This window comes from Physella acuta, unplaced genomic scaffold, assembly GCF_028476545.2.
Source record: "Physella acuta isolate Inbredline_101_S28 unplaced genomic scaffold, ASM2847654v3 ptg000190l, whole genome shotgun sequence".
NCBI classification, from domain to species: domain Eukaryota; kingdom Metazoa; phylum Mollusca; class Gastropoda; family Physidae; genus Physella; species Physella acuta.
This window is the reverse complement of record NW_026731709.1, coordinates 17594-32716: the sequence shown is the minus strand read 5'-3', so window position 1 is coordinate 32716 and position 15123 is coordinate 17594. Positions and strand designations below refer to the sequence as shown.

Sequence of the window (15123 nt, the reverse complement as noted above, 5' to 3'; positions counted from 1 at the left end):
CAAGGCAGCAGATTTTACCTAATAATATAATATTTTACTATTTAGGCTAAAGACTATAATGACTATTGTTTAATCATAGTTTAATATCATTTGTTTACCTAAATAGTAAATGGCTATTAGATTTCAATAAAGATTTTTTAAAAGATTGAGTATTTTGCACTCTTCAAATAGACATATAATAAATCTACTTTATCATTCAATCATGCAAAACAATGTTTTAAAATGAAACTTAATTAGTTTCCCCGCCCCCTCACCACAGATCCCAAAATAATAAATTTGTTTTGTTTGTTTATATTTACAAGCACTTTTTAAAAGTTATTGTTCCCGGTATATTTTTTTGTTGACAGAGATCTGTAGCTTAGCAACAGCATAGTTATTTTCTTCCGGAAATAGGTTTACTGAATTGTGGGAACGAATTCCTGTTGTAGTTCCGTTCAGCGAAATTCAGTGTTGATATTTATTTACATGATGGTTTCCTAATGGTAAAATATATCTTTCGTCGATGAATCCTGTTTACACTTAATAATGGATCCTAAAATAGCTAAGAAAACACAAGACACATTAGGAAAGCTTATTAAAAAGCCCCCATTGACAGAGAAATTACTAGGCAAACCACCGTTTCGATTTCTTCACGATGTCACCACTTCGGTAAGTCACCACAATATTCACCTCAGTACTACTCAGTACTAAGACTGAGAGTACTCAGTCATAGGTAGAAGCTAGGTCTAAAACAAAATCTAAATGCTAAAAGTATAGGTCTAGGCCTAGGAATTGTGATAAAACATTTGTAGGCTAATTTGTACAATGACATTTTAATTTACATTTACACATTCATTGAACTGTAGGCCGTTCGATTCAACACTTCCAGGTTTGTCATTTTCGTGGCATCTCACGGCTCATGCGCTTACTAAAAATGGCGACCAGTTTCGCTTTCACTAAACGGTAGAGGGATAAAACTAATAATAACGAGGCCATCGTTAATTTTAGACATCGGAACTATCCGTTTCTATTTCAGTCTGTTATTTAAGAATTCCCAGATGTACTTTTGACCTAATTTCTTTTTTTGTATTTAACGAGGCCGTCGAGAGAAAGTCACGCTTACTTAGCTTGCGTTTCAAGTCGAATTAACTAAAGCAGGTGCATTCTACAATAACTTTCTTGTAAGATACAATTTGTATAACATCTTTACTATCAAATAAAAATAGAACTGTTTAATATAATTAGGGTGAAAACAATGCTTTTGAGGGTGTAAGTAATAATGCCATTTTATTATATTCTTGTTTGGTGAAAACAAAGCGGGAAAATGTGTGCCGCGCAAGAATCCAATCATTTGGCTAGATTTATGACTGTTTTTTATGTCACACCTAAAAATAGAATGTTTACGCTTTCTTCGTTGATGATCGTTTTTATTATTTTTTAAATTGAAATTAATGTTTGTAACTTGGTATACTTACCCTTTATCAATTTTAAAAACATAGCATGCTGATTGTGAACAAAAATAGTCATAAAACACAGAAATATAAAGTTATAATTGCAATGTGCCACACCCGGGCCACACCCCCTCAAGAAAACACGTGTTTATTAAGCTGTTTATCTCACTTTACAACAGTAATTAAAATTAATTTTCAAATTTTTATCACTTATTGGGTAAGATTAAGCACATGTTTACCAAAAATAAAAAAAATAGAAAGCAAATTCTGTTTTAATGAAGGTCACTGGTGAAGTTTTTTTTCCTTCTGTCACGTTCAGTGGAGGGTGCCACAGGCTGACCTGACTTTGGAATTTTTTTCAGTAATAATGACTTTGCACAGAAAGTTAAAATATGCTAAATTAGCTTAGTTTACTAGTGTTCTAGCTATTATTGATACATTTTTAATAAAAAAAATCATTCTGTAATTCTCATCAAAAAGCCTATGAATTGAATCATTGTCATTGCTGCCATCAAAAGACATAACTCCAAGTCTCGCTGACTTCTGTTAAATAGGGGCCTAGTATATAAGCCCTAATTATTGCAGTACCTGAAAGAAATAAAAGCTTTTTTTGTATGCTAGAAAAGGATCGACATTGTCAAGTCTAAAGGCTAAAGCTCATGGTTGCTAAACTGAAAAGTCTCGAATTTGAACCCTCTGCCAGATGAGGCTCGCTAGCTGGAGACAGCAACTCTTCTAGGAGAGACAACTCCAAAATCAAACAACTGCTGCCTTGTAGTTTGTTCTTGGTTTAACAAAGGCTATGGAAGCAAATCCAAAAAGAAAAACAGGCTGAAATCGGATTCAATGGCCTCAATGGCGCATAACCAAACCAGTTGACACGTAGCCATGAAATAAGTTTTTCGTTTGTGCCTTATATTTGGTATTCTGTGAACTTATAATGGATATACTTTGCAATGAAGTAAATTATATTAGGTAATAATTAAATTAAAAATTTTGTAGGTGATCCTATAAATTAGAAATTGATTATATGTAGGCTGAAATATAATGAGACAGGTTACTATCATAGCCCTTACCTTATTTGAAATTTATGACCCTATTAATAGAAACCAAATATACCTTTTTTTGGAAGATTTTATTGTCTGACCAATGGCAAATTCTCCCATTTTTCACATTAAGCTTTAAACCATTAATATAAGCCTGCTAGGCCTAAACTAGACCAACATTACTTTTGTCAATAGGGGATAAAATGTGATTTGTTAATTGTTGTTTATAAAACCTTTAGTGTATGAACATTGTAGAATCTCCTCAGCAAAAAAACTAGTGACCAGTCACTTACAAAAAAAAAAGTTACCAAATCACAACAAATAACACAATCTAGCCTCTAATCCCAGGAAGCTAAATTGAATGATTGACAAATGTATACATTGTATTGTTTTCTGCAGGTCATCAAAACAACAGGTTTTATGCAGGGTCTATTTACAGAACAAGAAATGAATTCAGAAAATGTCAAGGTAGGCTAGTCATAACTTTACATCTCAAAAATATTTTTATAAATTCTATTTACAATGTAAGCAATTTAAAAAACATTTCTCACATTGATGAGTTTGCTTGAAAATGTATTTAATAATGGTAAATTGTGTAATTTTTTTTTCTTGTTGAAATCATTATTTGAAATTTTGTTTCATATATATCAGCATTATCAATATTCCTGTAAACATCTATCATAAGAAAGAATCATGACATTTTATGTGTCCACATTTGTGTACATTTTTTATGTACTTTTAAGAGTAACTTTGACTTCCAAGCACAATTATGTTGTAATTTCTTCACCAGGAAAAAGATGCAAAAATAGCTTTTTTACAAAAGGCTATTGACATGGTTTGTGAGTAGTAGCTTTTCTTTTATTATCTGTGTGTGTGCGGTTGTGTGGTGTTTTATAAATGCTATCCTATGGTAACTTTGTTGTTACTATTTTTAAAAAGACCAGATATCTCATATCAAAGAATCCTTGTAGACAATTATTTTACTAATAAATTTCTGTTTCAAAATAAATTCAAAATTGTGGACAATGGTAGTATTTAGATATAAATATAAATACACTTTAATAAAGGGCTGCATATCAATTGCATGTAAATTTAGATTAAAGATTTCTGTTACTTCTTGAGCTCATGGATACAATTTTAAATCCACAGCTGCTGTTAATGGCAAACCTGTCAGTGCCAAACCAATCAAAATTGTTGCGGGTCATGAACCGGAGAAAACAAACGAGTTCTTACAGGCATTAGCAGATGCTATCAACAAAAATGTAAGCAACTGTACAGCTTTAGCGCGTGGAGAAATTAAATGGTGTACGATAATCAGGGGTGCCACTTTTCCGGGATATCCCGGATTTCCGGATTGGAGAATCATATTTTTTTCCCTTTCCGGATTCGCAAGATTTGAGTTTGAAAATTTCCGGGTTTGCAGTTTAAAAAAAAAAATTTAGATCGTTTTAAGCTTGAAAATTTTGGCATTGTAAAAATCGTTTTTATCGTCAACACTCCCGCTAATGACCTTTTCCGAAAAAAATGAATAGTAAATGACGTCAGCAACAATCTCACGCGTGCGCCAAGGACCAAATACAAATGGGCTGTATCAGATGGGTGAGGCTGTAGACGGAACTTTTTGATGTCATTCGTGGTGTGGTTGTCTGGCTATTTATGACCATATGGGTTGGGGGTAAAACTCGCATTATTTACGTGATGTCATCAATGGGATATCGCTAGGCTGTGTAATAAAAACAACTAAATCCTACAATTACTAGATCTAGCTCACTAGCATCGCCGATCGTCTTTTAAAAAAAAACAACCGAAAGATTTTGCTCCGATAAAAAAAAATTATTATTTTTTTTTTTGTATTTGGTATTACCAAAAGAAAAGAAAAAGAAAACTATTTGAAGGACTATTTTATGTATGAAATAGAACTGTGCTGTTTTCACTCAACTTTACCCTCACTTTTTAACCACCTCTTACCCGCTTCTTCAAGGTCGCGCTGACCGTAAGACCTACGTCACGAGACCACGCAAGCACAGTCTGAGTCGTGTCTCTCGGTCAAGGCAGTTCTACAAGTACAAGCGCTGTTTAATGTTAACGTGGTTATTTTTAATAAGGGCCTACTTCTAGATTCAAGAAAAAAAACTAGAACTGCATCGTTTTATATCATTAAACAAAATATGTAGGCCTGCTATAATTTAGTTACACAATCTAGCAGGGTCTACATTTAATTTTTTTTTTTCTACTTTGGTAAAACGTCATTGAAATGTTTAAAAAACCTTGAAGTACCGCGTCTGAGAAAATAGCCGCTATCACTGCCCCCTCACAACCGCTTGTAAAAAAAAAAAATCAGCTTTTCACTTAGTCGGGCGGCTACATCTCTGACATGAGTATTACTAGCGTAGTTACTTCTAAAATTATTTTTAAAATTAACTTAATTCTGTTATTCCACGACATGAACTTAAAACTTCCACGATATTTCACGTTCATGTATATCAAAGGTGGGGGCATTGGGGTCGTTCATAAATGACGTCACACTCGTAGTGGGAAGGTGGTCCGTAATTTTGTCATGAGGGGGAGGGGTTCAGATGGTGTGACATCACACTTTTGCATTAACCAAAAGCTATGTTAGAAAACGAATTTTAGCTGTTATTTCGCGTTTTAGAATATTGTTTCAATAAAGTGTAATAGGAATTGAGAATTGATTAAAATACTCTTATGTTGACAGAGGTCAAGCAAGATTTTTGGAAAAATAGCGTATTTTAAGAAACATTCGACTGCCATTTTTAGGGGGGGGGGGGTGTAGGCTGAGGTGTGACGTCATTTTAGAGGGCGGGGTCTGTCTTTTTGTGATGATATGTGACCGAGGGGAGGTGGGAGGTAAAAATCGTCAATAAAGCGTGACATCATTTATGGATGACCCCATTGGTGGTTGATTGGCAAAACAGGGTTTAAGGTTTTTGTTGTGGCTGCTAATCATTAAAGCCTTGAATAGCTACAGTAAGTCAACCCTGCATTTTAATACAGTGACAATCTTATTAAGGGTCTGCATATAGTGGGCTTATTATTCAATAACAAGACATAGAGGTTAGCAAAATATTTGTTACTTAACAGTTGGCTGACTACACACTTTAACTCAAGCTAGGAAGTTCTAAAAAATTAAATAGTTATGTTATAAAAGCTGGCTGGGGGGGGGGGGGGGGGGTTCTACAATAGCACATTATGGGGTAGGCCTAGAGATGGGTGGGACTAACATTGTAAACTAATTTTGTTGTAAGCACAATCCTTTAAAGATTATTTTTTATTTGAAGCTTGTTACAAAGAAAATAAATCCATTTTAAAGGAATGTAAATTGAGCATAATATGAATCAAATGTCTCAGAAAATAATGAAATAATAGTCCATTTTATTTTGAAATTCCGCACGGAATTAAGTTTCAGGGTTTCAAACATTTCAAATTTTAGTTTCAGGATTGGTAAAACTTTGGGATTCATTTTCAGGATTCACTTAAAAAATGAGTGGCACCCCTGGATAATCCAATTTTGTTCATCTATTCATGGCAACTAATTTTTATTAGGTAAACAACGATGAATTTGTGAGGAAAGTTTTAAAAGTTGGAGGAACCGGATCAACCAAAGAGACAAAGAAGGAAGAAAGTAAAGAGAAAGAGAAAACAAGAAGTTCTGATAAAAAGAAAGAGAGGGATTCTGGGGTAGGTGGATGTAATAAGAATTAAGCATCTGTTTTTTTTTATGTAGGTTTTAAAATGGATAGTTCCCACATTAAATGTTAATGTCTTTATTTTTAAGTAGATAACTAAAAATACATCAGGCATAACATGTTGATGCATGTAGATGGGCCTAATTAAAACTATGATTAAGTCTCTGATGATGTTCACTCCAAAAAAAAACCCAGCAATTTAGATACTATAATAAGAAAGACAACTCATAACAACTTAAGGTTGTAATTTTTGAGGTATGTTAATAGTGTAAGTGTGTAGTCTGAGTAAGACTCTGAATGCTCTCTAACACTACTGAAATCTGAACCCTAATAACATAAATATCTAGCTTAATTCAGAATCTAATTGGTCATCTGATTTGTTTAATGAAATTAAAAACAATGAAAATCCAACATACAACTACATAATCAGAATTTTAAACTGTACAAACACAAATATATTTTTTTTTTAAAAGTGTAAACTGTTTGTAGACATACTAAGACTATTTGTATTTACAATATTTTGCATTATTATTTTAGGAAAAAGAAAAAACAGAAAAGGAAGGAAGAGAAAGAGATAAAAGTAGGGATAAAGGAGAAAGAGAAAAAGACAGGCAAGAGAGGGACAAAGAAAGAGACAGACATAAAGACAGAGAAAAAGACAGAGAATCTAAGAGAGAAAGATCTAGAGAAGGGAGAGAAAGAGAAGAGAAACACACAGAGAAAGAGGAGAGACACAGGGACAAAGACGAAAAACGCAAAGACAAAGAAGTGAGACCAGAGAAAGAAGAAAAACAAAGAGATAAAGAAGACAGGACAAAAGAAAAAGCTAAAAAGGTTCCCTTTACTTTTATTTCAAATAAGAGGTCACTAAACATTGAATTTGTTTCCCAGTTTAATATTAGTTCCTAAATCGTTTTCTGCATTTTACAGAATTGCTAAAGCATTCAAAACTATAAAGAATTATTTAAAAGCATTATTATGTATTTGTGTGTTGATACACCTACATGCTTTGATAGTCTTGTCATTTCTTCCAAATTGTTAAATTTGTTGAAATTAGTCAGATTTTTTTTTATTTTTGTTATATTTTTTATTATTGGCTCTTGTAACTACATTTTAAAAAAAATAGTAATCCAACTTTTTAAACCAAGGTTCATTATTTGTATAATTTCAGACTGACAATAGTAAAGAAAAAGAAAATGAAGCCCCAAGTGCAATCAATGGGGAAAAAGATGAAACACAAGTTAGTACAGTATTTTTTTTTTGCAATGAAATAATTTTTTATTGTTTGTACCATTTACTTATGTAAGACATTTCTGAGCTCTGTATGCTAGCTCCTCTAGGCTGTAGACAGTCATAAACTTCCTTTCCTGTTGTTAAAACATGAAACAGTTTTATTACTGAAACTTAAAAACACTTTATTTTTTATCTTAAATTAATAAAAAAGTTTTTTGTTAAAATAACTGTTGATTTGTTTGACTGAAGGATGCTCCTGCCAGGCTTCAGAGACCTTCTTCAGCCAAAGGATCCAGACGCAGAAGGGAAGGTGAGTTCTGGCACCCTCTCCAATGTCATTGTGTGCGGTAGTGTGTAACATTCTGGTTTTTTTGTGTGTGTGCCATTCACTGGTTACTGCTCCTGCTGACATCATCACACACTGGCTTCTTTGTGTTTCTTCTCCAAGGTCTGTCATCTCATGTTACATCAACACACACTGTCATTTCAGATTTACATCCACACAAACTGGCTTCTCTGTATCTATGGCCTGTCATCTCAGATTATATCAACACTCTGTCATCTTAGATTACATCAACACACATTGGTTACTTTGTCATCTCAGATTTACATCAACACACACTGACTTCTCTGTATTTCAGTCTTCATCGCCTGTCATCTCAGATTAAATTGTTAGTATTTTATTGAACTGTGGGTTGGTGACTTGTATTTCTTTTACTCCCTGATTTCAATTATCACCTGCTTAAAACAAGGTCCTGTGGTTTTACATTCATTGATTGAAAACTGGAGCATATGAAAAGACAAAAAGCAAAACTGTAAAATCCACATGTGTTTTATAGAAGCCCACACGACATATCTCTTATTTGAGCTTATTTATCACTAAGTGCTGTTAGAGTTTAAATGCCTGAAATTTAAAGTTAAAAACCACTCCATTTCTATTTAAGTTTATCCATTAGTTTTTTTAACCATATTGTATTTTAATCCTTTTTCTTTGAGCAAAAAAATAAATCGGCAGCATTTTGTCTCAGCTTTTAGAAACTTTTAAAGCTATTTTCTCAAGCATTTCAGTTTTTTAGAAGTTTTCAAGTTCTGACTAGAATGCATTTAAAAATGTTCAGCTTATTTTTTTGTTTTGAGAATGTGTTGTGCTTAAGCTTGCGGGTGAAGATTTAAAGAACATAATTTATCCTTATACCAAATTTCCTATGTGGGAAAACTAATCATTTAGAATTGATCCTTATGCCAAAGTTCCTATGTGGGAAAACTAATCATTTCATTATTATGGCTTTGTTAACAGCTCAGAATCAGAGAGTGTTTGGTAAATATTTATTTTGCTATAAACTACATAACTGATTACCACAACATACTGTTCTACATATATTATTTGGTCTATAATCTCTTCTTTACCGGTTATAACCATATTAATATTTTTTTTAATCACTTGAAAAATTCAAGTGGATTGCTGCTTAATTTACTTGTGCATTTTGCTAGATGCTAGTAGACCTCTCTTTAGCCTTGAATCTCTAGTCTTGCTAATAATTGATTTGGATTTTTTGTTATTTTCAAGATCTTTCTTTTTGTGTGCATGTGTGTAGAAGTCTGTCAGGAAGTTCTCTTGCTCTCCGAATAGCTGGAATTTGATGCTATATTACTTCTGGAATGTTGCTGGTTTTAATAATATAGTAGCCGTCCATTGTGACAAGTATGAAGAATTGGGCTGCATGGGATGTTATTTACAAAATGGCATATAACCAAAACTAGTTTGAAATATTCATACAATCATAAGCACTTCTATTTTGTTAATAAAAGAACAGATTATTTACATTCAAATGATAATATTAAATATGACAGTGTTACATTGAAAAAAGGTTAATAGTTTTTAAGAGTTTTGTTTATGGTTGTTTAGTTTTACAATCACTCAGCAATTGTTTTGTTTGATTCACATCAGGCAAGAAGAATGGTGAGGGGGATGATGGGTTGGATGATGAAGGTATATTTTCACTCATGTTGTCAAATACTTTTCTTTGTTTTGTGTTTTTTGATGGTTGTAGAGAATGTCATGTGAGCGGTCTCCCCCTTTTTAATCATGAAACACATTTTTTTCATCAAGTTTAACAAATTGATGTTTTGTGTTAAGTGAAGAGATTAACAGTTGAGTTAAAATTCATTTAAAATTAAAGGACATTTTTGTTTCTATTTGCATGCACATTTTGTTTTCTTTATTTTTCAATTTATTTGTCTTTCTTTAAATGGAAACATCTGGATCATCATTAAACTTGAGACAATTTTGTCTAATTGTTGTACATCTGTATCTGGCATATAACATCACACAACTTCCAATTTTAAATGGTTCATGTCTTTATTTCTAGTTTACATGAGATTTCTTTCAAGATCATAACTACATATCAAAAGCATTTAAAAACATAGAAACCCTTTCAGTATCCAGTATATCTGCCCAATCTGCAGATATTTATTTTGGTCTTTATTTCTCAATAATTTCATTGTAATGTTTTATTTGTAGTAAAATTATTTTATTGTAAAACGTTTCATTGCACAAATGATAGTACAAATGAATTTATTTTCCTTGCTAAATTGGCTATCAGCTAATTTTATTGAATTGATTGTATTATGCACATATATTTCATTTATATTTTTCATCCCATTAAAGCTAGAATGTTTAACATTTTCCTTTATTGCTACTATACTAGAACTATACTATCTATTTTACTATTAGTATAGATACTTTTATAAGAACTCTCTAGCACATTAAAATCACAGACAGTATGGTTCATGAAATCTTCTCCACCACCTGAAGTTTATTTTTAAAATATTGAACAGCAATCTAAATTATGCAAAAATTAAATTTTAATTTGTTTAAAAGTAAGAAAAGCCTATGTTACAAATTTGCTGAAATATAGATATTTAATTTGACATTTTCTTACATCAGATTCCATTTGCACTAGTACTTAGTGGAAATGTTTGTGACCTTTGAGCTAACCATATATTTATGCTTGTAGATAAGTAGAAGAGAAGAAAAAAAATTTCATATAATATATCGGTTTGGTATTATCTTTTATTTCTTTTGGGCCCTTGTTTAATTAGTTTGTTTTCTATTTATTTTTTATTGTAAACTAGTCTTTTCCTGACACAAGATGCCTTTAGCCAAAAACACACTTTTTAAAATATTGATTTTAATAATGTTGGAAAGTATTGAGTATTACAGATGCACTAAACATTTGTTAGTTATATTTTTAAATTTTATTTCCCATAAAATACAACACATTTTTAAAACATTTTCAACAAATTGCTTTTCTTTTGTTGTGCCACTTTAGTTTTCAGATAATAAACAGTACATTTACATTATCAATTTTTTTCAAAAATGTAACTTTTGTTTACTCAAATCAACTTTATATCATCCAATAAACAGCATAATCTTTTTTAGTTTTTGGATTTTACTGTTAATTATGGTGTAACACGTATTTACTTATTCACTTTTTATTATTTAGAAGATGAAGAATTCCAGAAACCTTCAGCAGGAACAGATTCACAAATAGGAGAAGGTGACCTCCCTCCCCAAGTGATGGCAGCGTAGGTTTACACTCACTTCAATTGTTTTTTAAATATTAACGATAGAAATATACAAATCATTAAACTAAATTTTGAGAACAATTTTATGTTATCAATATAAAAAAAATTACATTTTTGAAAGATTTATTTAGAGATAAGATTTAATTAGTAAATGAATTTCAATTTCCAGAAATTTATACAAAATAATTGAGAATTATCAGACAAATTAGGCTTAGTGGGCGAAAAAATGGTTTTAGAGGCATAGCCTGGTTTGTGGGTAAGGAGAGGGGCATGTATTGGTAAATAGGTGTGTATATAAATTGGGAATTTTTATTTTTGGTGAGAAAACATTAGCCACATTCATGAAAATGGTCTGAGTTGGAGTGTTTGCCCCTCCTGGTTATGCCTCTGTTTTGTCTGTACTTAATTAATTGAGGATATTTTTTTTCTTTAGCCGACAGTTAGCAAGACCATCTAGTGCAAGACCCGCCCCACCTCGGCCCAAACAGGAAGCTGTTGAATCTGAGCCAGCTATGAGGTAATGAGCTCCTCAGTTTTTTAAGGACAATCCTCTATGTGTAACTGCTTAAGCCTGGAAGTAGAAGTATTTTTTTACCTTCAGACTAGCCCTAACTTTACAGTATAGCCAGCCATAGAGTGCATAATTAACCCAAGAGTCTTGAGTTAGTTCACTGACAATGAGTCCACTCAGCTCTGATGGGTACCTGACTCAAATTAGGGAACGTAAAGGCTATTAGTCATACAACTGACCACCCTGTCCCTTCATCTGCCCTATTGACCTTCAAGGAGTGAAGGGGTAACATTAGCCCTAGCTGACTGATACTAGTTGGAATAAGCATAGTATAGAGTATCAGAAGCTCCTTTTAAAGAAACAGCCCTCATGGTGGCTTGAACTATCAATTACATCAATTACAGATTTTGTTTAGATCAGCCATCTTGAATACACCATCTGTGTTTTATTACCATAGATTATTTAATAAAGAATTCCAAAGTATGATAGGGTCTGTAAAAGAATCTTCATTACTAGGATCATTTAGCAAGAAACATATTGACACTAAAAGCATTTACATTGTACAATTTGCATCTCTATAATATCTTTTCTTACAGGCTGGGTAGTGGAAAGCCAACCAACCTGATTGTAGATAATGAAGAAGATGATGATGATGAAAACTTTTTAGTTGAAGAATCTGCACCACCTTTACCAGATACAGATCTGGTGAGTTTCAATTTATTTGTCTCTAATGGCAATTCTAGTATGCAGCCAGGATATTTTTAAATCACACAAACTTGAATACTTTGTATTATTTGGATATTTTTAAATCACACAAACTTGAATACTTTGTATTGAACAACAGACTGTTGTGTACATTTTTTTATGATCAAGTTATTCCACAAGATAATTGATGACTAGTCTAGTATGATTTCGCACTATTTTTGTTTTCTCAGACACCCATAAAACCAACTGAAGATGATGATCATGAGCATGGTTAGTATTCATGTTTACATGTTGTAGTTTGATAGTTAATGATTTATTCTGTTCAGGGTCTAAAGACAATTATCCATTGGAATTTTATTTTATTTTTTGCACATTTTATTTATATGTGTTTATATTTTAATAAATACAATGTTCTCATTTTATTTTGTAGGTGCTTTAGTGAAAAAAATGTTGGAATCCAAGAAGGAGCTTGAAGGGAGTAAAAACCAAGTGGGGAAAAAGACAGAGATTGTTAGTACTGTTTTCCTTCAGTTCTAAAATAAATTTAAAACATTGTGTTGACTAAATGAGAAGCTATATTTTCCTAAATTAATGTTAAACAAAAACGTCCAACTGTGTCTGATATCTAAAATAAATAAAAAAGTTGTATTCACTAAGAAGTTATATTTTCCAAAATTAACAGGAGCGTCCCACAATGTCAGATGCTCAGCGCCGCAAACAGCGTGAAATAGTGCAGAAAGAAGTAGACAAGCTCCGAGCCAGTATACAAAGTCTAACCAGGAGTGCCAACCCATTAGGAAAGGTAACTCTAGACAACAATGTTAAATACTTTCAGCCTCCCATTAGTTTATTGATACATCATTTTTATTACTCAATTACTAACTAAATATACTGTGTTGTGTTTGGCTATTTCTAAATCATGATTTAAAATCCAACAGGTTATGGACTATGTCCAAGAAGATTTAGATTCTATGCAACAAGAATTGGACAAATGGCGAGCAGAGAATGCCCAACATGCATTGGATCTAAAGAGGGAAACAAAGTAAGATCTTTGAATTTCAAACATATTTTTTGAAAGTTTTATTAATGCCATGTTATTGTTTTATTATTTAATTTAGTGTATTGATTTTGTTTTTAAATTGCGAGGTTGAATATTTTTTTAAAAGTTAGTTAATGCATTCATTGTAAAGTAAGTAGCATTTTTTGCATGGCTTGTTTTAAAAATGTATCATTTTTCCAGTGTAACAGACAGAGCTGTTGAGCCCCTAAAGCAACAGTTGACAGAATTAGACAGAGCCATCAAAGACCAGCTTGACCAAATAGCAGCTACCAAGGCAAATATTATAAAAAATGACCAAAAAATACAAAAAATGTTGAAAGGGATTTCTAATTCTTGAAGTCAATTTAGACTAAGGTTTGAACTAGCTAGCATACTGTATAGAGCAATGTTTTTTGTGCAAGTTGTTATCAATATGACAATATCAAAAAGAATTATTTTTTTTACATTTTTTAATGTCAAAAATATAAATATTCTATAAAGATTTTAGTAAAGGAATGAAAAAAATATATCATATTCCTTTTTCTCATTTGTGAAAAAATATAAAAAGAAGGTTAAATGGACTGCGGAAATTATTATAGCCATTTTGGAATAAATTTATGATGTTAATTTCAATGTTTCATGATCAGTCTCAAGCCTTTTATTAATTTTAGCTGTGTACAATTAGTTGGTATAAAATACTTTTTACTAAAACAGGTTTTTCAATTCAAGCCAGATTTTTCTTAGGAACTAATTCCATTTATCTGTGATATAAATGTTTCAATGTTGTTTTGGTGAGAGTTGTATGAGTAAACAGGTGTGCGACCATTCGTTTTATATCTTCAAGTCACTTAATTTTCTTTGCTGGAAAATAAATCTGGATACTTTGTCTCAGCAGTTAACTGCATATTTTTATATCCTGGCATGTTTTTGGTGATCCACAATTTTCATTAGTTAAATGGATAGTTTCTCTTTAATTTCAATTACTAACAGGTAAAATTGATTCATCCTTTTAGTAGTTCACTCTCCAAAATTACTGATGGTTTTCTTTACCCATTGAAATCTTTGTACATTTCTCTTCTTGATGTGTCAACTTTAAAAACTAACATTATTCTCCCAAGTAATCTGATAACCTTGGTATAACTGCCTTTTTAAAAAAGTAGACCTATATAACTTAAACCCTTTTTAGCACATAGCATAGATCAAATATCTAATATTTAAAATTTGTAAGATGTGTGAAGTGGCTAGTCAAAAGCTTTGCCAAAAAATGCCAGACATGTTAGTATTTGGTCTAAAGACTGGCTGAATTTTACTCTTGTGGCACTTTTTCATCATATACAAAAATTGTAATTAATTTGACAAAAATGAAGATAAAATGACTAAATTTGTTACTGCATTTATACTATAGTGATATCCGTTTGGTTGATATCATGTTTTAACATGTGGATTTCATTTGAATGCAGTAATTGATAATAAAGTTTGGAAAGATATATTAGAATACAGAGCAGCATAGAAACCTCAAAAGACTATCTCTTAATATATTTTTTTTAAACTAGGTACTTTACCACATTTTACAGTTGATATATTTCTACACAACCAGAAATATAATATTCAGATAAAGCATAACAGTTGTTCTACATTAGTAAACAGTAGCTTACTTCAAAAATTATGAATTTATGTTTGTCTGATACTGGCTTGTCAGGTGGAGTAAATGTAAAAGAACAAGATTTGTTCTAAAATGATTGGTACGGAGTGCCTTTGTGAAATATGTCGTTGAATGTATTGACGGAAAATTTTATTTTTATGCCCACACTAACATTGTACATAAAAAATAGATTATCCACCGCTATTATTTTTGCTATTGCAT

The 15123-nt window shown here is 31.7% G+C and overlaps 1 protein-coding gene across 4 annotated transcripts; it reads left to right on the top strand.

Moving 5' to 3' along the window:
- Positions 1-376: 376 nt before the first annotated feature.
- Positions 377-14068, top strand: LOC131936843 (TRAF3-interacting protein 1). Of its 4 annotated transcripts, XM_059293938.1 has the most exons (18): positions 377-648; positions 2876-2944; positions 3267-3315; positions 3626-3738; positions 6041-6175; positions 6721-7017; positions 7355-7423; positions 7666-7726; positions 8714-8734; positions 9365-9406; positions 10923-11004; positions 11438-11521; positions 12112-12220; positions 12451-12490; positions 12651-12730; positions 12903-13022; positions 13159-13262; positions 13461-14068. In XM_059293938.1, the coding sequence occupies exons 1-18, from the start codon at positions 526-528 to the stop codon at positions 13615-13617; spliced, it is 1755 nt and encodes a 584-aa protein (XP_059149921.1). In that variant the 5' UTR covers positions 377-525; the 3' UTR covers positions 13618-14068. The 4 variants fall into 4 exon arrangements, with proteins under 4 accessions (XP_059149921.1, XP_059149922.1, XP_059149923.1 ...); XM_059293939.1 differs by lacking the exon at positions 8714-8734; XM_059293940.1 differs by lacking the exon at positions 9365-9406 and having other exon boundaries at positions 378-648.
- The last annotated feature ends 1055 nt before the right edge of the window (positions 14069-15123 follow it).